The sequence below is a fragment of the Salvia hispanica genome, chromosome 4, assembly GCF_029641045.1.
Source record: "Salvia hispanica isolate PSC_SH4W2 chromosome 4, Shi_PSC_v1, whole genome shotgun sequence".
NCBI classification, from domain to species: domain Eukaryota; kingdom Viridiplantae; phylum Streptophyta; class Magnoliopsida; order Lamiales; family Lamiaceae; genus Salvia; species Salvia hispanica.
Window position 1 is genome coordinate 12,569,495 of NC_142695.1, and position 25,358 is coordinate 12,594,852.

At 33.4% G+C, this 25,358-nt stretch overlaps 2 protein-coding genes and 1 long non-coding RNA gene across 4 annotated transcripts; 1 reads left to right on the forward strand and 2 right to left on the reverse strand.

Annotated features, from left to right (window-relative positions):
• Positions 1-667: 667 nt before the first annotated feature.
• Positions 668-4,073, reverse strand: LOC125192386 (homeobox protein knotted-1-like LET12). Its single transcript, XM_048089925.2, has 6 exons — positions 3,676-4,073; positions 1,804-1,924; positions 1,479-1,678; positions 1,204-1,335; positions 994-1,130; positions 668-905 (listed from the first exon to the last, which is right to left on the reverse strand). The coding sequence occupies exons 1-6, from the start codon at positions 3,973-3,975 to the stop codon at positions 881-883; spliced, it is 915 nt and encodes a 304-aa protein (XP_047945882.1). The 5' UTR covers positions 3,976-4,073; the 3' UTR covers positions 668-880.
• Positions 4,074-8,197: 4,124 nt separating this feature from the next.
• LOC125197290 (uncharacterized) lies at positions 8,198-10,517 on the forward strand. Of its 2 annotated transcripts, none has more exons than XR_007172037.2 (3): positions 8,198-8,285; positions 8,440-8,503; positions 9,969-10,517. It is a non-coding gene; the product is annotated as an uncharacterized LOC125197290 (long non-coding RNA). The 2 variants fall into 2 exon arrangements; XR_007172036.2 differs by having other exon boundaries at positions 9,977-10,517.
• Positions 10,518-14,845: 4,328 nt separating this feature from the next.
• LOC148927259 (uncharacterized) lies at positions 14,846-15,484 on the reverse strand. Its single transcript, XM_089057776.1, has one exon. It carries the CDS (start codon positions 15,382-15,384, stop codon positions 15,043-15,045), a length of 342 nt encoding a protein of 113 aa, XP_088913902.1. The 5' UTR covers positions 15,385-15,484; the 3' UTR covers positions 14,846-15,042.
• Between the last annotated feature and the right edge of the window lie 9,874 nt (positions 15,485-25,358).

Genomic DNA, 25,358 nt, shown 5'->3' on the forward strand with positions numbered 1-25,358 from the left:
AGATTAAGTTTAGAAAAAGAGTGTCTCCTTTGTGAGAGTCCCTCCCCCTGTTGGGTGAGATGAATGTTTGGAAAAATCCATGGCCGGACTATGGTTACTTGGTGGTTGGCCCGGGGTTAGTCACTTGGTAAATTCACAACTAGCACCATGTAGCTAGTGGCGGAGCTTGAGTGCGAGTATACCCTAGGGGCGGAGCTCGAAAGAGTATACCTCTAGTGGCGGAGCTTGACGAAAGTATACCCTAGTGTCATGAAGCTAGCGAGTGAGTCGATATAAATGGTTGCTTGGATGAAAGTTGCCACAGGTTGCCATATCTTTTTGGTGGAGGTCCTTCGGTCTCCAAGAGGTCATTTGTTCACTCCTCAATTTCTTCCATTTCGATCCCCCTCGCCCATTCTATTTTTGTTCTATCTTTTTGTGGGATGGAACACCTATCCTTTTTAGTGTAATATTTATTTAAGTTTCAATGTAATGTGTTTTTATGTTATTGTTGTATTGTTTTTAGTTTGTACTAATTTGTAATTGTATTGTTGCTTTTACAATAACAAGTCTTGGGCTAATTTTGGAGATTCTCATCATTATGGTTTCGCCGGGAGTCATGCGCACATTAAATATTTAAATTTTTATGTAGCATGTTTCGTATATTTTGCTATGAAAACGGAACATGTAATGCAAAAATAAATTTACAAGCACCTCTTTGCAGAAGTACGAACATTAATTAGACTAAGAAATAAAATAGACTCAAAATTAAAACTGTAGCAAAGAAAAGTTTCTAAAAGTCGTGATTATACAACTATCTAAGCAAGGCTTCAAAATCACAACTTTATACAATAGCCAACTTTCATATAGTAGTATGTTTAAATGATCAAAATCTGGTCATTTAGTTGGTTTTGTCACCTGCAGAACTGGGAATTACACCCCAAAATCAATTAAGTTAGCAATCTTGATTCATATTAATTTATAGGTATGAACCATTGGAGGAATTTAGCTTACTTCTTGCGCTTGCTTTTTGGAGAAGAAGATGTAGAAGGATTGCTGTGCCAATTCCTTTTCCTTTGGTTGATAAACCAATTATTTATTTGTTTCAGCTGTAAGCCTGTTTCCTGTACTAGTCTTGCCTTGTCTTCCTCCTAATGTTTATAGATATTTAATTTAATTTAGCATAACATTTTGATGCTAAACACATAGTACTAGCTTACTTACTGTTGGATATGGCCATTTTGAATGTGATTGCCACCAAGCTTTCAACATGGATGTAGTGTCACCGGGCAGCTTTCCTGCTCTTCGCTTTCTCAATATTTCTTCTCTGATATCAAAGATCTTCTCCTTATAACCCTATGTACACAGTCTTATCTACATTATTCTCTCTCTTACTTTACTCTCTATTCCCTTTAATTATTTTTTCAAAATGAAGGCAGAAAATGAAATGACTCTAGTACTGATTGATGGTAGTTTTGAGGTCCAGGATGATGCTTCACCTGTTTGAGCTCGTGTTTGAGCTCTTGTTTCACGCGTTCCATCAGAGATCTCTCACTTTCAGTGGGGACAAGAGGGCCGAATCCCATACTGTCCGATCCATCCATGCTCTCGTCGAACAAGTTTATCTCGCTGTCCGCATGCTCCTCCTCCTCCTCATCATCAGACATGGTTGCTCCCGTTCCTTCACCCGGTGCTACCCCTGCAAGTAATTATTCAAAAGAGTGTAAACACCATTCGAAAGCTGTCGTATTCTGGTTGTGTCTCGTTATGACCATTACGTAGCTAAACTTGATAGATCGACAAAGTTAAGAGAGATTTTATAACCTGTCAAGCTTTGCAATGCCTGCTCAATCTCCCAACAAGCCATGACTGCTTCCATGGCATGGACTCGGACATGTTGTTGAAGTTGCTCTTTAAATGAGGATAGCAACAGAACATACTGTGTCTACAAAATGAGATCAATACCATAACAGCAAAATGTGAGCTTCAATATATGATCCAAAATGCACATCACAAAGTGAAAGTATTTGAACTGAAAAAAGGAATCTAACTACAACAAAACAAATAATTAAGGGCGCTAATTTGTACTCCCTCCGTCCCATAAAAGTTGAGACAAAACTTTTGGGCACGGAGATTAAGAATTTATATTAAATAAATAGGAGAGATGAAAAAAGTAGAAAAAATAAGAGAGAGTAAAGTAAATGATGGAATAAAGTAAAAGTGATTAGATGTTTTGTCTTTAGTTAAAAAAGGAAATGACTCAACTTTATTGGGACGGACTAAAAAGGAATACGACTCAACTTTTATGGGACGGAGGGAGTATTACTAAATATGCCGTTGACACTTCAAAAAAAACGTCTTTATTATTGGTGTCCCAACTAAAATTGGAGGATGCAAATGGAAGCATTCTAAAAAAAGCAAAATGATTAAGTTAATTTATCTTTAATTTAGTTACGCTTTCTTTTGCATCCTAAATTGTTGTTATTTTTAACATTTTCGAATGCAAATAATTGCATCTCAATTTTTGTGTGTCCTTAAAAGATACTACCTCCGTCCTATAATTTTTGTCACACTTTGATGGGAGACGAGTTTTAAGAAATGTAATGGAAAATGGGTTGAAAAAGTTAGCGGAATATGGATCACACTTTTATATAGTACTCCCCCCGTCCCATAGAAATATGTTATATTTCCTTTTTCATCCGTCTCATACGAATAGTCCTTATCCATTTATGGTAATCTTTTACTCCTCTTTTACTTTATCATTTACGGGAACCGTCATCCACTACACACTTTCAACTACTCCCTCCGTCCCAGTTTTATAGTCACATTTTGCCATAAAAGTCCGTCCCACATTTATAGTCATATTTAGAATTTTCCATATTTGGACATAAAATTTTACCCCATTATTCACTAAAATTACATCCAAATGTCATTATCAACACAAAAATAAACCAAAACAAAAATAAAAAACCAAAAAGTCAACAAGGGACCCACCTTCAACCAACTCACTTAATTTATTACACACTCTTTCATCTCACTTCAACCATCTCACTCTTCCATCTCACTTCATTTATTACACACTCTATCATCTCACTTCATTAATCACACACTCCACCAATTCCTTAAAATCCGTGCCCTAACTAAATGTGACTATAAATGTGGGACGGAGGAAGTATTTTTTCTCTTTCTCTCATATTTTACCAATTACATATTAAAACACGTGCCAAACTCAAAAGGCCTAATTCTATGCGACGGAGGGAGTATTAGTTTTATAATAAAATGTGATTGGAAATGAGCTAGTGGAATATTAAAAATGGTAAAAAAGTGAAATGCAACAAATTTTGTATGACAAGTGGGGATGGAAAAATGTGATAAATTTTTGGGGAAGTTTTTTTGCATCGTAAGAGGAAGAGATTCTCCAAAACACTAAATTATAAAGTGTGAATTATCAGTTGACTAATGACAATAAGATTCCTCATTTGATGAGACAACCATTCTCCTCAACTCAGTTTTAATTATAGAGTTTCAGGCAGTCAAACTATGATTCAAATTTGACAAATTGAGAGGAGGAAATATCACAGAGAGGACAATTGGTAGGTGGAGTAATTCATGATTATTATGAGTGTATTTCAAATTAAAATCATGATTTCAAAAGCACTACAGAAATTAAGAAATTTGATGTCAGAATAAAAGTACCATGAAAGGGTCGAGGTCCTTGTGGTGAAGGGGCGGGAGAAGAGAGTACTTGGCGGCAATCTGGTGCGACTCGGCCAGCTGGGCGTCGATCTTGTGCAGCTGGTCCACGGGAGTGGCGATGCGGAGGCACGCCACGTGCGCCGACAGCAGCTGCTCGTACAGCGGGTGGCTTAGGATGTCGGCCTTGCATCTCTCCTTCTCCCAGGCGGCGGCGTCGTGATCGAGGAAGGCGGCGGAGGAGGTGTGGTGGTGATCGGAGTAGCGTGGGAGGATTTGGTCGTCGTGGTCCTCCAACGCCATCTTTCTCTATTTCTACATCTACAACTCTACAGCTAAAACTTTCTAATATAGTGTATAATTATATATACTCCCTCTATCCCACGGTTTCTAATTCGACACGAATTTTATTTAATGTTGTTCCATGAGTAAATTAAAAAAATATAAAGAGTTATATGTCTAATTTTTAGCTAAAAACGTGCTAATAGAGTGAAATACTGTTAAAATAAAAATGTGTCTATGTTAAGGGAGAGAGTATAATATGCATATGCTCCTTCAAATTAACTTTACTTGCAATTCTTTATTATTACAAACAAACATATTCAATCATTGTTATTAGAAAATTATTTATCAATATTTTATAAGTGAAATCAATTATTTGTACTATATGTTACGTGAAGAGTGAAAAATTATAGTACAAACATAATCAATCATTGTTATCAGATAATAATAGTGATGTGGCATTTCTTATGTAATAAAAGAATCACCTTCCTTTGTTTGATTTTGTGATGTAATTCAATCATTTAAGAATTGATCAAATATAATGTTATGTGTTGGTTCAACTAATTTGAAATGATCAAATCATTGATAGGGGCGGAGGTATATTGTACTCCCTCCATTCTATTATAAGTATGGGGTTTTGCTTTTTAGGTCATTTAATTAGAAGTGAGACATTTTTTTTATGACAAAAAATAATATTTTATCTTTTTCTTATTCTATCTTCTCCCATATTTTTTTCTCCACTTTATTTAATTTTTAGAACTATGTGATAATTTTGTTTCTAATAAATGTTGAGTGAATATCTAAACATGTGCTTATTGAGTTTAATATATATTGATTGAATTTTTAACATTTGCTAATTAGATTTACAGTATTTTTTTGCTTTTATTAAAATATGTAGGAGTACATTTCAGAGTCTGTTGAAGCTGGGTACTATAAATGCAAATGTGAAATGAGACAGAAAAATTCGATGATTTATTTAATACTAGTACTAAGAAAATAAAAAAAAAGGCCTTAATAATTTGGGTAGCTAAAGTTGGTGGAAATAAGAATTAAATAAACGGGGGGAAATGACAATTGATTGACCTTGGAAAAAATATGGTTGGTTCTTTTGTTTGATTTATGTCACTGTTTTCTGATTGGCAATTGCATTTCGTAGTCCAACAATTGAATGCCAGACAGCCAATACATTACCCTCTTTCCGATTTGAATTTGCGAATTCATAATTTTGAGTTATATTGTGTGCATTTTTTGTTTAGTTTTTCTCACATTTTATAGCGAAAACTACTTTGGATTAAATTATCCCGTGTATCAGTGAGGTCAATCAGAAAATCATCAAGTTGGACACATTTCCTATAACAAAAATAAAAGTATTGCAACAAAGTAAATGTCATACTCCTTCCGTTCCTTGTTCCTCAATAATTAAAATAATTTTGTGACGAATAAAACCAAAAAAGATGAAAAGAGAAAGAGTAAGACAAAATACTTTTTTTTTGTCAATATTAGAAATGACTCAATTATTTTAAATTTTTTAAAATTATAAAAACAACTCAAATAATAAGAAACAAAGAGAGTATATCAATAGAATAATATTACTATGATGATTAAGCTAATTGAAGAGTGAGATATATTAACTCTATCCTATTAAAAATGAAAATATTTTTTTTTGTCCTATAATAAAACATTTTCTTGAATGGAAATATTTCTAACTTTATTCTATTTTTATTAATTCAAAAAAATACTACATAAAGTCATGTGTAAAAAAATAAACATTTCATATTTAATGAGAAGAGATAATTGTTTAGATGAAAAGTATCAAAACAATTTAAAAAGGGATAAAGGCATTTTAGTCTTGTAGAGAGAGAAGAGGGGATAATGTTGAGTGACATTAACATCAAGCTTCGACATCGACAACATATGTCCGTACATGTTACACGCGTCAGTGTGTGGAGGAATGGACCACAAAGAGAGCGGGGACCGCATGAAAGCACGCGCCACCGAAAACTTGCCTTTAGTAGAAATGCCTATTCCTCTAGCTGGGCTCTGCGGCGGAGGAGGCGCTGGCACTGCCCCAATGCCACGCTATAAATACCAGGCCCACTCACACTCACTTGCTTGGTCCATACCCTACTACTGCATTTTACTTGTTCCATTTCAAACAAAAAAAACACCCATCCATACAATAAATAGTTGTAATGCTGTTAGTTTACTCAGTTGAAAAAAACAATCTGATTAACTCATTTACTTGATTAAATAAATAAAATGGATTCACCCTTTTCTTTATTCTTTTAATACTTTCATTGTCCGTCGCTAAGAGTTTCATTTGAGTTCGGCACAAATTTTAAGAAATACAAAAAAAAATAGATAAAAAAAGATAGTGAAATATGAGACTCATTTTTATATATTAGTAAGGAGAATGAATAGTTCAAAGTATTGTAAAAACAAACCGACACTCCTAATATTAGACGAATTAGAATAGTCAATTGAAATTTCTAATGACGGATAGAGGGAGTAACACTTTTTCTCCATTGTATCTACAATTTGAAACAAATAGTAGTACAAATTTGAAACAAATAGTTGTACAATCAAATGCTATACATTTAAAGTTTGAATGTATTTGGGTGTGCGGGTCCCTCCGTTTTTTTTCACCACCGAGGATAAGAAAAAACATATCTAGTATGTTTGCCAAAAAAAATGATTTAATTATCCAAAACATCCTAAAATGAGAAAAACGAATCAATTTAAAAAGAATGAAGAGAGTATTTGTTAAGAGCTCGAAATGCATAATTCTGAATTCAACTATAACAATTCCTTTATGCATATAATTCGAGGGAGTGATTCAGTTGGAAACTTATCAATTGAAAATACAAAATATATTAGCAAGATCCATAAATCTAAATTCGAGGGCACACGCACATATGCACAATAACTTTTTATCATGCGCGCCTTTTTTATTTCTGCAATTATCCATATCTTGAAAATGAATTAAAATCTATTCATTAGTAGTAGCAAATGTTTCTCTTATACTAGCTAGGGGCGTTCGGTCTCTCTCCGTTGGCAAAATTATATACATTATTAAATTTGTATTATATTTGTATTATGTTTAGTTTATAAGATTGAAACTCATGATTTAATAATTATTCATAGTCTACCTACTAAATAATCTCATAACTTAATTCTAGATTATACCTCACCACTATTTTATCTAAAAAAACAGACATTACCTAATACTACTAAGATGCCATTCAATTAGTCATCTGACATCTTATTTTACAGCTCTACTTTGACAATTTAATTGCAGAAAACTGTCTTTCAATGATATTTGGGAGGTAGACCAAGCGGTAGGGATAAAGAGATAACTATAGTTCAGAAGGGATAGAGATGAGAAGGAGATTGCACTTTTAAAGTTGAAGATGTACTAATATATAGTTATAAGACCTACGGCTAAGTGTTGGGCCAATATCTAAAAACGAATTGGGCCTTATTGTAATAAAAGAAACAATCTTATCAATATACCAAACGAGCATTATTAGCATTATCGACTTGTTGTAATAAAAGCAACATCTTATCGAAACTAAGTTGGTATTTTTAACAAGGGATATTTAGGTCTAATATCATAAAATTTTCTGATATTTGTTCTTTTCTCATAAGTTTAAAATATGACATATAATATTACGAACTTAATAGTTATTGAATTTATTCCACCAGCAATAAACTCTAGTTACATTTCATTTTCTTTGTTCAGAGCTGACCGTGTTACCTTAAAGTGAACGTCGCTCATAACCGGTCTACTAAAACAAAGACTTAGACTTTGCTTAGTTACTTATACATTCAAATATGCAATAAACATCCATTAAATGCAAAACATAAAAATATTACGACAAAAATAATCTGTTTTATTCCTTAAAAAATAAAATAAGAGTTTTTACAATATTTAATCACTCGAAAGGTAATTTATAGTATACAAACTCTAACAGGTTTGACATCTTAACCATTAAAAATATTATAAATCAAAATGGAACTCAATTACTTGTGATCTTTAGGAATGGACGAGATGTCAATATCATTTTCTATATTGATCTAAAGTAATATTCTATTTTGATGCATATTAAATTATCGGTTAATTAATTTAATTAGCACATGTCTAGTGGGTTAGTCCAAGTCAATTTTTTCATGGATTCCTAACCTAGCCCATTAATTTAACTCTATAAATAGGGATGGATATAAGAGAAAGACACACACCAATATTCACACATGAAACCCTAGCCTCCATCATAAGGAAGAAACACACTACAGTGGGGAAGAGAGGAGGCGGCCCCACTTTTGTGGGAGAGGTGAATTTTGATTTATCTCAATTCATTAGAGAGATAAAACTGTTTTTTCATTCTTATTTACTAGATCTAGGTTCATGTCTTCTATATCCATCTAGATCTATGCAATTATCTAAAAAATTTCACGCAAATGGGTAATTCCGAGTTTGGTATATAGGTTAGATTTGTGGTAGAGTACCGACACGACACGTGATGACGTTAATCCTTTGGGAGATTTTGAGGTATTCTTCATATCACATTTAATTTACGTATTCTATGTAAATTTATGTGATACTATTAATTTACATAAAAACGGAATTAATCTCATAATCACCTAAATAGATCTATAAGGATCTGTTTGCTTTTGCGCTCTTCCACTACCCTAACCCCAACAATAGCATCCCTCAATTAATTATAGGACTTGGGTAATGCATTTATCAAAAGAATCGTCTTATCTTCATCACCAATAAATACATATATGTTCTCCAAATCATCAACAGTCTTGTTGAAATCTTCAAGTTGCATGATCACATCCTTATCCTCCCAGAATCTGTATGAATAAAGTCTTTGGTTTATATATATGCCTATTTGCCAATGATTTCGTCATATATAGGATCTCAAGCTTCTCAAGAATCCCTGCTGCAATCGTCTCCTTTGCCACTTTCTTCAAGACCTTGTCTCCGAGCACAATATAATAGCACAATGTGCCTTTGTGAGCATTTCCTCCTTCTTGAGTTGCTCTTTTTCACCGAGGATCCCCTTTTCCTTCACCTCATTCTTTTTAGCCGGCAAACCTGCGGCCAAACCTTGTTGTATCAACATAGCACGTATCTTCATCCACCAAAGACCAAATTAATTTTTCTGGTGAATCACTCTGTCTCAAACCTAGAATCCATTGTCGCTTGTGGATTCAATTCCCCCTATAGAAGACTGTAAAATCACTTCCCACAGACAACACTAGTTATTAACTATTGCAATCGAAGATTGAGTCGAAGAACAACAAAGTGGAAACATAAAATCGTCATTGAACCACCACCACAACCGCCTCTAACGACTCCACTTCCACTACCAGCGCGGCCTCACCTCCTCCTCTAGACAATCGCCACCTCAAACAACTCCACTTCACTACGAGAGCCGCCTTCCTCCCCCTCCTCTAGACAATCGCCACTTCCGCCTCTCCGTCTCTCCAATACATTCATTGTGCGCACACGTGCGATACCACCTCTTCAAATACTCCCTCCGTCCTACAAACTGTTTCATTTGTCCCACTCTAAGTGACACATTTTCCATTTTGGGATATCCCACTTTACATAACACATTTCTAAAAAAAGGAAACATCGTTATCTCTACTTCTGCATTCTCTCTTACTTATTCTCTTCACTTAACTCACAAAATAAAACTATATAAAATCTGGTGTCGAAATAGAAATGTTCCACTTAGAGTGGCACGTAGGGAGTATGAGCATATGATATGAGGCAAGAATTAAGACAAAATTGGTAAAGTAAAAGATAGGAGGAAAAGTGTAGTTAAAGTAGTGTTGGGGAATGGTAGGACCCCAATTATTATTAGTGTTTTAATGGTGGTATAAGTTGTAAATAATTTGATGTATGGAGGTAATAAATTAGGAAAACTTTCTGATAAGTTGAGTTTTATGCATGGGTTACTGGTCAGTTTTCCATGCTTTAACAGATAATATGAGCAAAATAGTTGTTAAGTGTGCAGGAAAAAGGGTCTAAACTCATGCAAGGGATACCGAAGGCAAATCAACTGTAAAAGAATGCAAAAAAGGTACAAATTGTTCAGTAGACCGCACCGTGGAGTTAGAGTACAGGAGGAGGTTGGCTTAGAAGATTCAGAAGGGCAGAAATGTCAAACCAATATAGGAGTATCCATAGGGATTGAGGTCACATCATCCTAAGGGCTGAACATGAAGATAATTATCACTCACCACGCCTGATCATCATTCACCACTCAACATCTTTCACTCCAGCTCACACTTGAAGCCTTCGGCTACCAACTGAAGGGGGAGGTTCATCATGCCAGTGGCGTTCCAGCCGTCGTAGTTAGCCAAGCAGTTTCATTGCTCTTAGGAGTAAAAACAATCTACTTTATGGTTTACATTTTTATTTCGGTTTAGATCTTGCTACTGTTTCGTTTTTCGGATCTCCATAGTCAAACTCTAGGTTGATTTCATTTTGTTGTTGGATCCTTTGGATCTTGATTTCATTTTATGGTATGAAGTTTTTATTTGGTTCATCTTGTGTTATTTTTAGCTTGAGTTTTGATGCTTGCTTTGTTATATCTAGCTCGGGTAGATCTTTCAGTTCTTGAGTATTTAAATGTTTAAATCGGTCGAAGTAATAGAAATGTTGTTAGAGTTTGTATACTAGAAATCACGTTTCGAGTGATTGAATAATGTAAAACTCTTATTTTATTTTTCAAGGAATAAAATAGATTATTTTTGTCATAATGTTGTTATGTTTTACATTTAATGGATGTTAATTGCATGTTTAAATGTACAAGAAAACTTAACAAAGTCTAAGTCTTTGTTTTAGTAGACCGGTTGTGGGCGTCATCCACTTTAAGGTGACACGGTCAGTCTTAAACAAAGAAGAAGAAGAATTTCACGACCTAGATAGAATTAGACTATCCATTGTGAAAGGTTGCGATGTCAGTCCGCATATTTCTAAGCCTTACTGAAATAAGATGACATTGGTATGGTAAAGCACTGAACGGATATTACAGCAAGACGAGTCTTTATGCTATCTACTGAAAGACGAGGTCTTGATAAATATTCGTTTCTTAATCAATGTAGGTTAGCATTGAGTATACGGTATTGATTATGCACTACTTTGACTTATCAAATGGTGCGGGTTTTTCGCAACCCAATAATCCTGATATATTGGGTAGTGGTGATTAATATCTAGCGGTGCTAGGATTGCTATTATGTTGAATCGTGCGCGAGGTGAGCCTCGTTTGATAATGTCCTCAAGAGGAGCGCGAAACAAGGTTTTATTATTCAGAACCTAGCTAGTTGGAGTTTGATTACTCTAAGAATAATAAATAAGTGTTTCATGCTAAGTCCACTCTTGGAATTAATAAGATGTTAATTAATTAAGTCCATAGTAGACATTAATTAATTAATGGACATTTTTATCATAAGTGCGAGAAATATAAGTTAAAATGGAAACCCAGATTACTTATAATTTCGGATTTAGATGTGGAGAGTTCAATATTACTTCTGTAGTGGTTGCTCGTAATATTCCAATTAAAGCTTGTATTAAATTATGGGTTCAATTTAATTAGTAAAAAGTGAATTGGGTGATTCCATATCCAAAACCTTCCAGAAATCCCTGTCTGGGCCCAAAAGAAACTTAATATAAATAGGAGAATAAATGAGACAGAGAATACAAAATATTATTTTTCCAAAAATTTTCGACATCTCCTTAATAGAGAGGGACGAATTTTTCGCCCGAGCTCTCCTCCGTGGATTCGAATTTCTGTCTCTTTTATTTAAGTCCTAGTATTCCGATGAGATCAGCTCACACTGATATTGGAGTACAGTTCGGGAACCGGAGAGAAGATCCGTGGTCTAGTATTTAAAGCGTCACATGGAGAAGTCGCTAGCCATCGTCAATTCTTTGGAGAATCAACAAGGTATTATTTCTGCTCCGTAGAAAAGCATGTTTTTTTAGGTTTCAATTATACTTAAAGCATGATTAATTCAAGTTATGAGCATGCTACATGTGATAATTACGCAAATAGAATTTGTCTAAATAATCTGCTAAATAGATCTGATTATTATGTGATTTATTTGTTTGAATTTCCCGAACGCTTCCGCTGCCAGTTCCTTCAAATGCATGGTTTCAATTCTGCTTTGTCTCAGTCACTCTTGCATGTTTGACCAATTTATGTAGATCTTAGGTTATCCTATTTCCGTTCTGGTTTTTGAGTTAAATGTTGCATTTACAATTTCGAGCTCAAGAAATCATCCATGGAGATCGTTAGTTAGTTTTGCTTGGTGGAGAAGAGAATGTTAGGAACAAGAGTGGGACCGAATGTGTTACTTTATGCTTTTGTATCTTCCACTTTTTCAGTTTTACTACGCTTATATAGTTAGATAGGAGATGTGGTTCCTTATTGCTTTTACCTTTGGTCTAGTCCAATTTTAGTAAGTTTTCGGCCGGTAGCTTTTGATTCCAGGTGCACACCAGTAATTAAGTCTTCCATGTTCACGCATACCATTTTATCACATGTTGCATTTCGAGTCACTCCCGACCTTCTGGTTAGTTTAGGTAGATATCCTGTTTTCATTTTCAACCCCACAAATGCGTGGTAACAAGCCAATCTTTTCCGAAGTATCATCACAAGTGCATCACGCCCTCTCCATTCCCGTGGGATCGATTCTTACTCCACTATACTAGTCGTAGAAGTAGGTTGAGGTTTTGATACGTAGGTTAAATAAATCACAACGACAAAATTAGGTCTAGATTTCCTCCTGACAAGTTGAAGCACACGCAATATAGAAAAGAGATTTTTCTCACAAAACTTACTCTAGTTCCAAACCTCTCATTTATGAAATGACTGGGATTGATAAAAAAAATTATATATATTTATATGGCATGGACGAAGAGAAAATTTTCAGTAGTGTATTCATTGACTGAAAATAATCATGAGAACCTGCTGCAGCAAAGCTTAGATTAAGACAAATCCAATTGCCGACATAATAACAAATAATCACTGCTAAATGATAATAAAATAATTAGTCGGCACGGGAGACAAACACACCTCGTGACTTGCACATGATACAATAGGTGCATCCCATGTTCTCATTGCTCAATATTCTCTGTTCTTATAACTTTTCTATTCTTCTTTATAGTTTTACGTCTATCGTCAACATTAATACTCCATGTAGGTAAATTACTGACTTGTATTGCTAATTGGAAAATGGCCTAATGTCGTGTATAAATATTGTAACATAAATTTGTATGTAATTATAATTATAAGTTTTTAAAAAATAACTGCAATTCAATAATAGAGCGCCTCGGCCCTTGGAATACTAATTTTGAAACTCATGTAGATCCAAACCCCTCACTCACAAAATAAATAACGTTGATGATTGTAATAAGAATGCATGCAAAATCTCATTTTCATCATTCTCCCTTGATTAAGGGTGTTTAACTATTTACAATCAACAATTCATTAAGGCCAAATGGAAATATATTTAGGTCTCATTTAGCTTTAGATGGCTAAATTATCATTAGTTTGGTATATTAGATCAATTATGCAAAGATTTAATTTCATGTTTATAAATTTCCATTTATGTTTAATTAAATTGTGAGTGAACAATATTATCGCATTTAAAATCATCAATTACCAAATTATCAACACATAAAAGAACATAATTTTGCACACAGACAACGGGCGCAATTTCAAGAGAAATCTCGCTTATTCAATATTTCACCGGTGTTTTCACCGCCGACTCAAAGCACAAATATTGCACATAAACTAATAACGTAAGTTTTTTTAAACTTGAATCCATATGATACTACTTTGATGCGTATGAATTTACGGCCGGTTTTATTTGTACTTTGTAGAGAGAAGAAGATGGGTATTTTTTTTTTTTTTTGCAGGGTTAACATTAGGTATTCAATTATTAAGAGTAATTGAGTAATCAAACTAAATTATATTTGTTTGATTTTTATTGTAGATAAATAATTTAATTATCTTATCAAAACATAGAAAAGAGTATTATTTTATCAAAACATAGAAAGAGTGCTGGCTGAAGAAATAACACAAGACTTAGTAATTGATTAATTTTGTAAACCAAATACTAATAACCACAGTAGAGCAGCGGCAGCCTATTGTAAGGCGCGGCTCTGCCACCGGCACGGTCAATATCTGTTTTTCTTTTTGTTTTAAGTTTTATTTCTCAATTCATTTTTACCATTCTATTCTAATTTATTTATTTAGCGTAGCTGAGCCGTGGCTTTGACGACGGATAAGTTTTTTTTGGCTATGGTATGGTGTGGTTGTGCCATCGTAAACACTCTTCTGATAAATAGAGATTATTATCATATTAAAACATAGCTACCAAACATAAATTTTAAATTTTAATTATAATAATAAAAGTGAGATAATATCTATGAGCTCATGTGTGTTGGATCATTGAATTATGAATGTGGGTCGTAACTATTAATTTCGTGAGCGCCAGTTCTACTACTCTTCTTTACAGATCATTAATATCTGTAAAATAATTAAAACAATTAATTTTAGTAAAATAAATCAAATCATTTAGTTTAGATTTTCCCAAACTATAAGATATGGTAAATCAATTTATTTCACCATAATCTTTTCATGAAGATTAAGTAAATAAATATCTTTGGTAAATCAATAATTTTCACCATAATCTTTTCGAAAAGATTATGTAAATATCTTAACACTAATTAATACTAACAATTTCTGATATAAAATAAGAAGATGGAAGAAAATTAATGTTCTGAGATGAATTAAAATTGATGAGGAGTTTGAAGATTAATAAAAAAAAATTATTTGCAGTAGATGTAAAGTAAGAGAAGCAGACGTAACTGAAGTAACCATGGAACAAATCAATATTCTTGAATCTGAATGAAATTGTTTATAGAAAATCTAAAACTAAAAATCAATGAATACTGAATTCTAAAAATATGAAAATATATAATTTCTTGTCTCTGACAATTGAAAGAATTTCCCTAAAATATGCCACGAATCAATGTTAATAAGAAAAAAAAAAAAAAAAAACCTAATCGACCTCTTCCTCTTCGTCCTCCTCCTTGTAGAGGACCAAATGCGTCTGCGTCCTCGTCATATCTGCGAAGGAGGGCGAATTGTGGCAAGGAGAGGCGGCGCCGGTGATCGGAGAAGAGAGATTCATGAGCGCCAAGCAGCCCTCGCTCCACGTCCTTCGGATCGGATAGGAGATGGAATTGAGGCGAGAGGCGTGGGTGCAGTGGCCGCGCTCCTTGTGAAGGGCGCACTTGCAATTCTTATGGTACGGCCGGCGCTCGATGTTCATGTCCCTGCCGGAGATGCATCCCTCGAATATTCCGCGGTGGAAACCGTCGCCGGCCGCACCCGCCGACATATCGAGATTTCAGATCTGGTGAATGAAGCAGCGCCCGCGCCTATTGTGTGAGTCACAGAGATTTAATGGCGTGGGATGAATCAATATTAATGCTTGTTTATAAATTACTTAGAGATTAGTTAGCGCCGGAAGCGGGGGATTTTATACCTAATTACAGTAATTAATTAAACCGACCTAGATGCCTAATTTTTTTTATTTTTTTTCTGTGGGGCCTACCGCCAACACTCCCGGCACCTGGGCTTCCCAGCCCAGCAATATCAGAAGTAAAACAAAATAAATACAATATTAAAATATTATAAATAACAAAATATATCCACCATGTAGCATACAATTGATTGAAGTGAATATGGCAAGCGAATACAAACTCTAACTGAAATCCTACGAAGGAAACCAATGATAGCAAATTGACATCATCACCCTTATTTGTTTCATTTTTACATGGTTGAGAGTCCAAATACACACTCTTGTCTGCCTTAATTTTTTCTCTTATTTTACTATTTTTCGACTTTAATTATTTATTACTCTCTACGTCCCACAAGAATATGCACTCTTTCCTTTGTAGTATGTCCCATAAAAATATGCACTTTCTAATATTGTAAACTCTTTTCTCTCTAATGAGGTGGGATCCATTCCCCACTAATAATACTTTAGTTACTTTTTCTCTCTACCTCTCTCGTACTTTACCAATTTTGCATTAAAACTTGTTCCGAACCCAAAGTGCATATTTTTACAAAACGGGTGCAGAAAAGTAAATATGACAGTTAATGCGGGACGAAACTAGTAATTATTAATTTAAGATAAGTTGTGGAATTATTTTAATCAAAGAAGGTGAATATACCTTATTATTATAGAATTATCTAGGGATGTCAGTGTAGCCCGCAACCCGTGGCTGGCCTGAATAGCCCGTCAAATTTATAGGGTTAGGGTTGAAAATTTATTGCCCGATAAAATTAACAACTTGATTATCTTGTACCCGATTAACCCGCAATCTGTTAGGGTCAGACCCAAAAACCGATAAAATTTCTATTGTTCTATTTATTAGACTCATAATTTGTCACTTCATTGATTATTTTTACAATATAGATGATATCAAAAATAACTTCCAAATTTAATATTAAATATATAAATTATATTTTAAATATATAATAATATAATAATAGATAAATAAATTAGAAACTTCAAATTCACTAAAAACGTATAAATTTCTAAAACATGCTTTAAATTTTCTCGAAATATATTTATATTTCATTTTGCCCAAATCTCAAATATTAATATTTGTTTATGTTTATGTTTGAGTTTAAGCATATATCTCAAATTATCAAATATGTCATTATTAAATGTTTTACATTTTATAAATGTTACTAATTTTCATCATTATTTATTGGATTTATCGCATGTTAATTTAATCGGTAGCAACCCGATTAATCTGTTGGGCTAGCCCGAAACCCGAGCTTTTAGGGTTAGAGTTAAACTTTTATAACCTGAAAAAAATCATAACCTGATTAATCTGCACCCGAGTGACCCGCAACCCGATAGGGTTAGCCCGAAACCCGCTAGGCTGACCTGATTGACATCCCTAAAATTATCTATCTAGGATTAAGTTGTGAGATTCAATCTCATAAACCAAACATAATACTACTCCCTCCGTCCCGGCTAAGATGACACATTGCTTAGCCGGCACGGGATTTTAGGAGTTATTGGTTAAAGTGTTTAATTAGAGAGAGAGAAGATGGGTGTAAGCATTAAAGTAGAGAGATAAAGAAAGATGAAAATTTTAATAGGAGTGGGAAAAAGTGGTTGAGTGTATTAATTGGAGAAAAAGTTACCAAAAAAGGAAATGTGTCATCTTAGTTGGGACAAACTAAAAAAGAAAACGTGTCATCTTAAGCAGGACGGAGGGAGTATATCATAATATATAATTTTTCAATCCGAGCATGCCGTAGTGTATGTAATAGAGAAGATAAGTAAATAAAACAAAATAAAAATACATATTTTAGGTCATTTTTGTTCATATAACTTAACATAGATAAGTTATCTATCCTTCTATGAATAATACAACTCATAAGAAAGAATCATATTATATATATTCAACCTTTTGAAATAATATATTCTCTCCAATGCTATTAATTGATACCAATTTCTTTGTTTGTCCGTCCACAAATAATTGACACCCTTACTTTTTATTACTCCCTCCGTCCCAACTAAGTTGAATCGTATTCATTTTCGGGACTTCCTAACAAAGTTGAGTCATTTCTCTCTTTGGCAAAAACCAAATCATCCAATCACTCTTACTTTATTTATACTCTCTCTTTATCTCTCATACTTTTTCCTCTTTCCTAATTTATTTTACTTCATTTAATCTATTCAACACAATTTCTTAATCTCCGTGATCAAAAGTTTTTTACCAACTTAGTTGGGACGGAGGGAGTACTACTTTTGATAATGGACTACATATTCCTCTAACTCATCACACTCATACTTTATTATAAAACTAATATAAAAAGTAGGACCCAACATTTCAATCACTTTTTCAACTCATTTTCCGCTATATTTCTTAAAATCCGAGTCAACTCAAACGAGCTCAATTAATCGTTGACGGAGTGAGTAGTAAATTATTTGGTTGCATTATTGGACATCTAATAATCTAATAAAGAGTTTAAAAATATTAAAATGATCAAATATTTAACATTATAACTAAGGTTCGAATTTTGTTCGATTAAAGTGTTATTTACAGTTTCTTATAAACATATTTATAATTTTGCGTTAAATATAATACTATTCAGATTAGGTTTGTAAGCAATATTAATATTAATGTTATAAAAGCCCTACCTCGGAATCCACCACAATTTTTTTGCCAAGTCTAATATCTTAGATTAGGCTTGTAGTTATTATGATTAATGTTATAAACGTCCTACCTCTTAATCCACCACAATTTTTTCCCAGGTTCTAATATCTTAGATAGGCTTGTAATTATTATTGATGTTATAAACTCCCTACCTCTTAATAGGGATGTCAATCGGGCTAATCCGTTCGGGTTCGGGTCATCTCACTCGAGTTATCAGGTTATTTGGGTGCGGGCCATTCGGGTTATGAATTTTTCGGATCATAAATTTTCAACCTTAACCCTAACCCTAACCCGCCGGGTTTCGGGCTAACCCATCGGGCTATTCGGGCCTAAAAACTTTTGAAAATAAATCATTGTAATCAAAATTTTCCTCTAAAAAATAATTTCAAATTTTGAATATTTTTTTCTTCTTAGTTTTAGAATCATAAAATAGTCAAATTTTCATAATTTCCTCAATAGAGAAGCCTTTTATCTCGAACAACTACAACATAAACAGAGATACATTAAAATTAAATCAATCACTTTTAATCAAAGCTTGTTTTCGTGTCATTATTTTGGCAATGTGCATAATTAATTCTTTATGAATGATAAATATATTGATGTGTTGATGGTTTAATCTTTAACTTTGTATTGATTGGCTTTGGTGGTGGTAAGACAACAGTGGCAAATGATTGCAACAATGGAATAATGAGTCGAGGTGGAACTTGAAAATTGATAGTGTGAGATCGAGTGAAAAAGTGTAGAATGAAAGATTGAAAAAGAATAATGATTTAAGAAGAATAATGATTGTACCGCATGAAATTAAACGAGTACAAAATTCCCTAAAAACTTGATATTTTTTAATTAAAAGTTGCAACCCGTCGGGCCGACCCACAACCTGTTCGGGCCAACTTGTCTAACCCGCCAACCCATTCGAGCTAACCCGTTGAGCCTGTTTTGTATTCGGGTTAAAATGTTACGGCCCTAATCTGTTAATTTTTTCGGGCTATTTAGACCGACCCACGAGTTTCGGGTTGGATTGACATCCCTACCTCTTAATCTCCCAACAAACCGTGAAATAGGTGTTCGAAAATACCGTTAAATAAACAATTAACAATTTGAAGATTTACTTTGAATCTAGATGTAGCTTACTAATAAAGGAAAAGAAAACGCATTTCATTTTCACCTCGATGTGGGACCAATGGCAGATGCAGAAATTTTGGATTGGAATACGAATTATACAACATATTAATATAGAGAATAATATTAACAATTAAAATTAAAAATAGCAAGATTTTAGGTACGAGTTGTACTACAAATAATATTACATAAATTGATGAAAAAATAGAGTATAATATAAAAAATCAAAGCAATTAAACAAAATTAAATAATAGAGCATGATTAGGAAAACAAGAATATGTTTTGAGGTATAAGTTGTGCTACAGATAATATTATAAAATTATAAAAATAATAGTGTGAAAATAAAAATAAAATCAAAGCAATTAAAATAAATAAATAAGAGTGTAGAATAGAATATGGAAATTCAAAATAATTAAAATATGCTACTCCACTAAACAACCTACTAACTTAAAAATGTAAGTGCATAAACAGAAAAACTAATAAAAATATCTACATAGCTTAAAATAGACTCTAAACACAATTGAAAAAATATTTAAAAGAATGGTCAATAGTTGAAAAGATTCTTTTTTTTAAACATAACTAAAAATAAAATTACATATAGAAAGGGTGATAAAGAGAAAGCTCATGCGACCATTGGGGCTAGAACACGGACCAAAGAGTATTTGAGAGCGTCTAACCGCTGGACCATCAATGTTACAACAAAATGACCAATGATAATAGTACTTCCTCCGTATCCATAAAAAATGCCCCATTTTTCTTTTTTAGTTTGTCTCACTAACATGATGTCACATTTTCATTTTTAGAAAAGTTCTCTCTTATATTTTCTCTTTCTACCTAACACACAAAATAAAACCTCCTAAAATCTTGTATGGTCCCACAAGTGTGACATCTTTTGTGGGACGGAGAAAGTACTTAGATTACACATATTTGGGATACAGTGGTACCCCCTTGTTCCAACGTGCGTCCGCCAGTGTGTGGGGCAAAGCTATCTCCGTCCCATAAATTAGAAATAATATTCATTTTTCCGTCCTTAAAATTAAAAACATTCTATTTTAAATTTATTTTTCTCTTTAATGTGATAGAACTCATTTTCTACTAATAATCGTCCAATCACTTTTTTTTACTATTCATGTCTTACTTTATTAATTGTGTATTCGAACTCATATTATTTCAAAAGTATATATTTTTAAAGGAAAGATGTTGTAATAAATACTTTCTCCGTACCCAAAAAATAGAAAACTTGTACTCCCTCCGTCCCTCTGTTGTAGAGGCTGATGCACTATTTATTAGCACTAAAAATACTTGCAAGTATACAAGGTAGATCTAATATAGCTAAAGGACAGTACCGGGATATCGAACACAGGGAATATGATTGCACTGTCTATTATACTAAGCGTCATATAGTATTTAGAGACACGAGATATGTGGGTTTGGAATTTATAAACTAGACAAGGAAATAAACAAATAATAGAAACCATAAAAATATTAATAACAAATGATACAAAGCAGGATAAGGAATGTAGTTTTTGGAACCACAATCAAAAGCTAATATCCAAAAGACTTCCTTGAATTACGGTCTCTAGAGTTACTAAGCTATCACAGATGTAAAACTATATCTTCTCCCGAATATTCAATTTGTAGATTGCTACCTAGAACCGAAGTGTCATTCCTAGAACTAAGGCAACAACTCCTAAAAGCTCCTAAGATAAATTCAAATGCTCAAATCTCTCGATTATATTGGCAAAGATGTCAACTTCTCTTCTTTCAAATTAAACTACTCATCTCTTGAGTATTGTACTAAAATTCACATGCATTTTTAAGATGGCCAATCAAATAAATGTATAAGCATAAGAGAAATTGAAATAACTACAAGAGCTAACAAGGAAAAACAATTGAATAAATAACTTATAATCATAGCATATTACCAAAACTTCTACAAAAGATGTTTAATACTCATAGACAAGTAAAACAACAAAAATACTAGATATGAAGAAAAACAAGATAAAACCCAAGGTTGAATGATGTAGTCTTCAGTCTTCTCTTGCCTGGATCTACAGAGCTCCGCTCCAATGGAGGATGGAAGAATAAGATATGGAATATGGGATGGAAGAAGTATAGAGATGGAGAGGATTGGAGGCTCTGAGATGAATTATGAATTAGGTTAAGGAAGTATTTATAGGCTAGAAAAAGGTTTAGAACGGTAAATAATATCCTCCAATTAATTGAAAATATGATATTTTCGAATCCTTCAATTAAAAGAAGAGATTTGGGCAATAATATATTTCTTCCTTGAATTTCCGTCTAATTTCCGCCAGCTTTGACTGTATTGCGCAATGTTCGTAGAATAGACATAACTTTCTCCACAGAACTCCGATTGAGACGTGCGAGATATCCATGCGAAGCTCTTTCGAAGGCAAAGAGAATGGTATGTACTAAGAGCTTATTGGACTTCAAACTCGTTGGCAGATGAGCTCGAACAGAGGCTGCTGCACCTTGGCCATTTTTGCACCTTTTTTCTATCTTTTTCTATCATTTATCAACAAACACATCAAAAATACCAAATGTATAACATATGCAATTTAAGAACATAATTTGCATAATTGACATTTAAAACGAGTCAAATCTAGTTCTTTAAAACATGCAAAATCTGTGTTTGTCAGAGGTGTTTCATTTTGAGCACTCGATTTGAAAAAATGATATAATTAGTTAAAGTGGAGGAGAGTAAAGTAAGAGAGGATAATAAAAGAAGAGTTTCTCTATATTATTCTCTCTCTTTTTCTATTTTTTCTCTACTATAATTATTTATTATTATTTTTTAAAATGCGTGCTGAAAATGAAACGCCTCTACTGCAGATGGACGGAGGGAGTAGGTTTTAGTGTACAATTGGTTAAGTAAGAGAGAAATGAAAAAAAATTAAGAAAGAGAAAGGGAAAGGTAATAGAAGAAGTATTAGTGGATAGTAGGATTCACCTTATTAGTGGTGTGTAATTAGTTAAACACTTTCTATATTTAGACTCTATCTAATTTTTTAGGACGACCCAAAATAGTAAAACTAGTCCATATTTAGAGACAGAGAGAATATTAAGGAACAACTCGAATTCACAAGAAAAGTAAATCTATTAGAATAAAGTGATAATGATTTTAAATTTGTGTTCGAAACAAATATTTTATGCCATCTACACTTTTACTTCTAGTTTTATCATAACAAAAGTAGTAGAGTCAAGAGTAGGCAAGCGAAGAATTTAATATAATACTAGTAAAGATCAATCATGCTATACGACCAAAATACAAATTGAGTCCAATACATTCACTTTTTGAAAAACAGATCCATAACAAGTAAAATTTGTCTCAGTGGTCTTTTTTTTTTACGATTTCGTCAAAAAACTAAGGGTCATGCCACTGTGCAATTAGCGTTGACCATTAGTTTTTTGACGGAACCGTAAAAAAAGGACTACTTCAGCCATATTTTCATTTGTTATGGACCTATTTTTCAAAAATTAAATATTTTAGACCAAATTCGTGTTTTGGTCATATATTTAGGAACAAAATTAACTTTTACTGTTAATATAACCTTCGAATAACTATGGTAGTTTATATTTAGACAGCATAGCAAGTCCAAATTTGGGAATTGGATTCAAAGAGGGGGGCTCTAAGTTACAAGACGAGTGCTAATTGGTGTTTACATTTTCATCATGTTACAATTCCATCTATTTCATTCATCTTGAAATTGGAAACTAACTTCAATATCATCTAAATCTGAGAAATGAATATGAAAATAGGGTTCTTCATATGTCTGTCAAGATTAGTGATGACTGTTGAAATAATTGATTGAACAATTACATAAAGCTCTCTATGATGATTAACCGATAACGACGGAGAAGGAGTATAAATTGTAGAGCGGAAGCGTACCTTGATCCATATCGAATTGAAAGGCAGAATTGCTTTGCAGCGGCTATGGATCTTCCAAACGATCAGAGACATTCTTCGCAATAAGTCTGCCGAGAGAATACAAAGATATCGAACGTTCTTCTGACGTCTGGGGACCATAACCCTAGCTGATATTTATATTAAATATAAACCCCTTTATTTTCTATTCGGTCCCTCATCAAATAGAAAATCCCATATGGTATCTACACTTATTTTCATAACAAATAAATACACTTTAAACCCAAACTTAATCTTTATTGAATCACTTTAATTGGGTAACTGAAAGATAGCCATACACATTAAATTAGTCATGTGGAAGCCCAAATTTCTAATAATCTCCCACTTGGGCAACACATGACACCAAATAAATGTGTATAAACTGAATGAGCGCTCAAAAGTGCTATCACATAGTGTATTTCCTAACAATCTTATTATCAACCATATCGACATAGGACTAAAGGGGCAGTCACCATATTTTTTCATGATTAAACCCATCAGTAATCACATATGCAAATATAATCAACAACAGATCAATTATGGAGTGTAGCATGGAAATTTCATGCAAGGTGATCATACATGTCTATTTCCAACTGGTCCTCCCAAAGTGAGATCAAATCAAAATTAATGGACAAAACATAATACTTTATTTCTGCAGAGAATAACATGAGTTTTATAACTACATGTTCAAAACACAATATAGAGCAAGAACCAAAACTACTCCCACTGAACGGAAGTATCCTTAAACAACTTAACACCCATTTGGGCTACATGCCCATGAAAGACCTTGGGTGATAGTCCCTTAATAATTGGATTTGTAATCATCAAATCCATTCCCTTATGCTCTATATGTATTATCCATTCTGAACCCTTTATTTAACAACTAGGAAGCTCCTGTTGTTTTAGAATATAATACTGCAGAGTTATTGTCACAACATAACTTAAGTGGTCTTTCAATACCTTACAATATGCAGCCTAGTGACAAAATTTCATAGTCATATTCGTTAACTAGATGCCCCAAAACAAGTTACGAATTCTGTTGTCATGGAAGAAGTAGCTACAAGTGTTTGCTCAGCACTTCTCCACGAAATGGCTCTACAGCCAACAGACACACGTAACCTAAAATGGATCCTATACTGTATTAGCATCTAGCAAAATCAGAATCAAAATGCTCTCCAAATGATCTGATTTTATATATATGTAATGCTTAGTTCTCTATAAATACCTCATAACCCGTTTTGCTGCTTCTTAATGATCCATATCGGGTTATGGAAATATCTGCCCAACATATAAACAATTAAAATCAAATTGGGTCTAATACACGCTTGACCACACATTAGGCTCCCAATTACCGAAGCATATGGAACCTTCTGCATTTTCTAAATCTCAAGATTTATCTTAGGGCACTGAATGAGACTAGGTTAATCTCCTTTAGCCATAGAGGTATTTCTTTACTTGCAATTATGCATCTCAAATACTTTAGGCACCTTTTCACTATATCCATTCTGTGACAATCGAATTTTTTTTTCTTTCGATTCCAAATACAAAAGAGGCTTGCCCAAGATCTTTCGTCTCAAATTTCTTTGAGAGAAAATTCTTGGTGTTAGTGCAACATATCCTTATCAAAAATTATTTCTTTTGATTCCAAATACAAAAGAAGATGCATTTGCTCCCACTGAACTTGTGATACACACAACCATCAATAGCATTCTTTCTGAATCCAAATGAAAGAACTACTTCATAAAATTTGTGGTACCATTGACGAGAGTCTTGATTGAGGTTGTTGAGATTGACTTTAAATGATATCATCCGCGTGAGATTGAATGTTTACAACAATATCATCTTGAGGTTCTTAATATGCTTCTTCTTCAATGATAGTAATTGATACCTAATCATTGTCAGAAGTAGTAGTAAGTGTCTATACAGACTCCTCCTCAAAGTAATGTTCCTTAACACATTCTTTCCCCCAAACTCAACATTCTCAAGGAATGCTATATTTCTCATCCCAAAAATTAGTTCATTTTGTGGGATCATAAAATTTAAAAACCCCTAAATTTTTCTAGAAGACCAACGTGAGAATATATG

Coding starts and splice junctions, on each gene's coding strand:
- LOC148927259 (XM_089057776.1), bottom strand. CDS start 15,384: ATGTCGGCGGGTGCGGCCGGCGACGGTTTCCACCGCGGAATATTCGAG.
- LOC125192386 (XM_048089925.2), bottom strand. CDS start 3,975: ATGGCGTTGGAGGACCACGACGACCAAATCCTCCCACGCTACTCCGAT. Junction 1,925..3,675: donor AGGACCTCGACCCTTTCATG/GTACTTTTATTC, acceptor CTCATTTTGTAG/ACACAGTATGTTCTGTTGCT. Junction 906..993: donor CCAAAAAGCAAGCGCAAGAA/GTAAGCTAAATT, acceptor TGTAATTCCCAG/TTCTGCAGGTGACAAAACCA.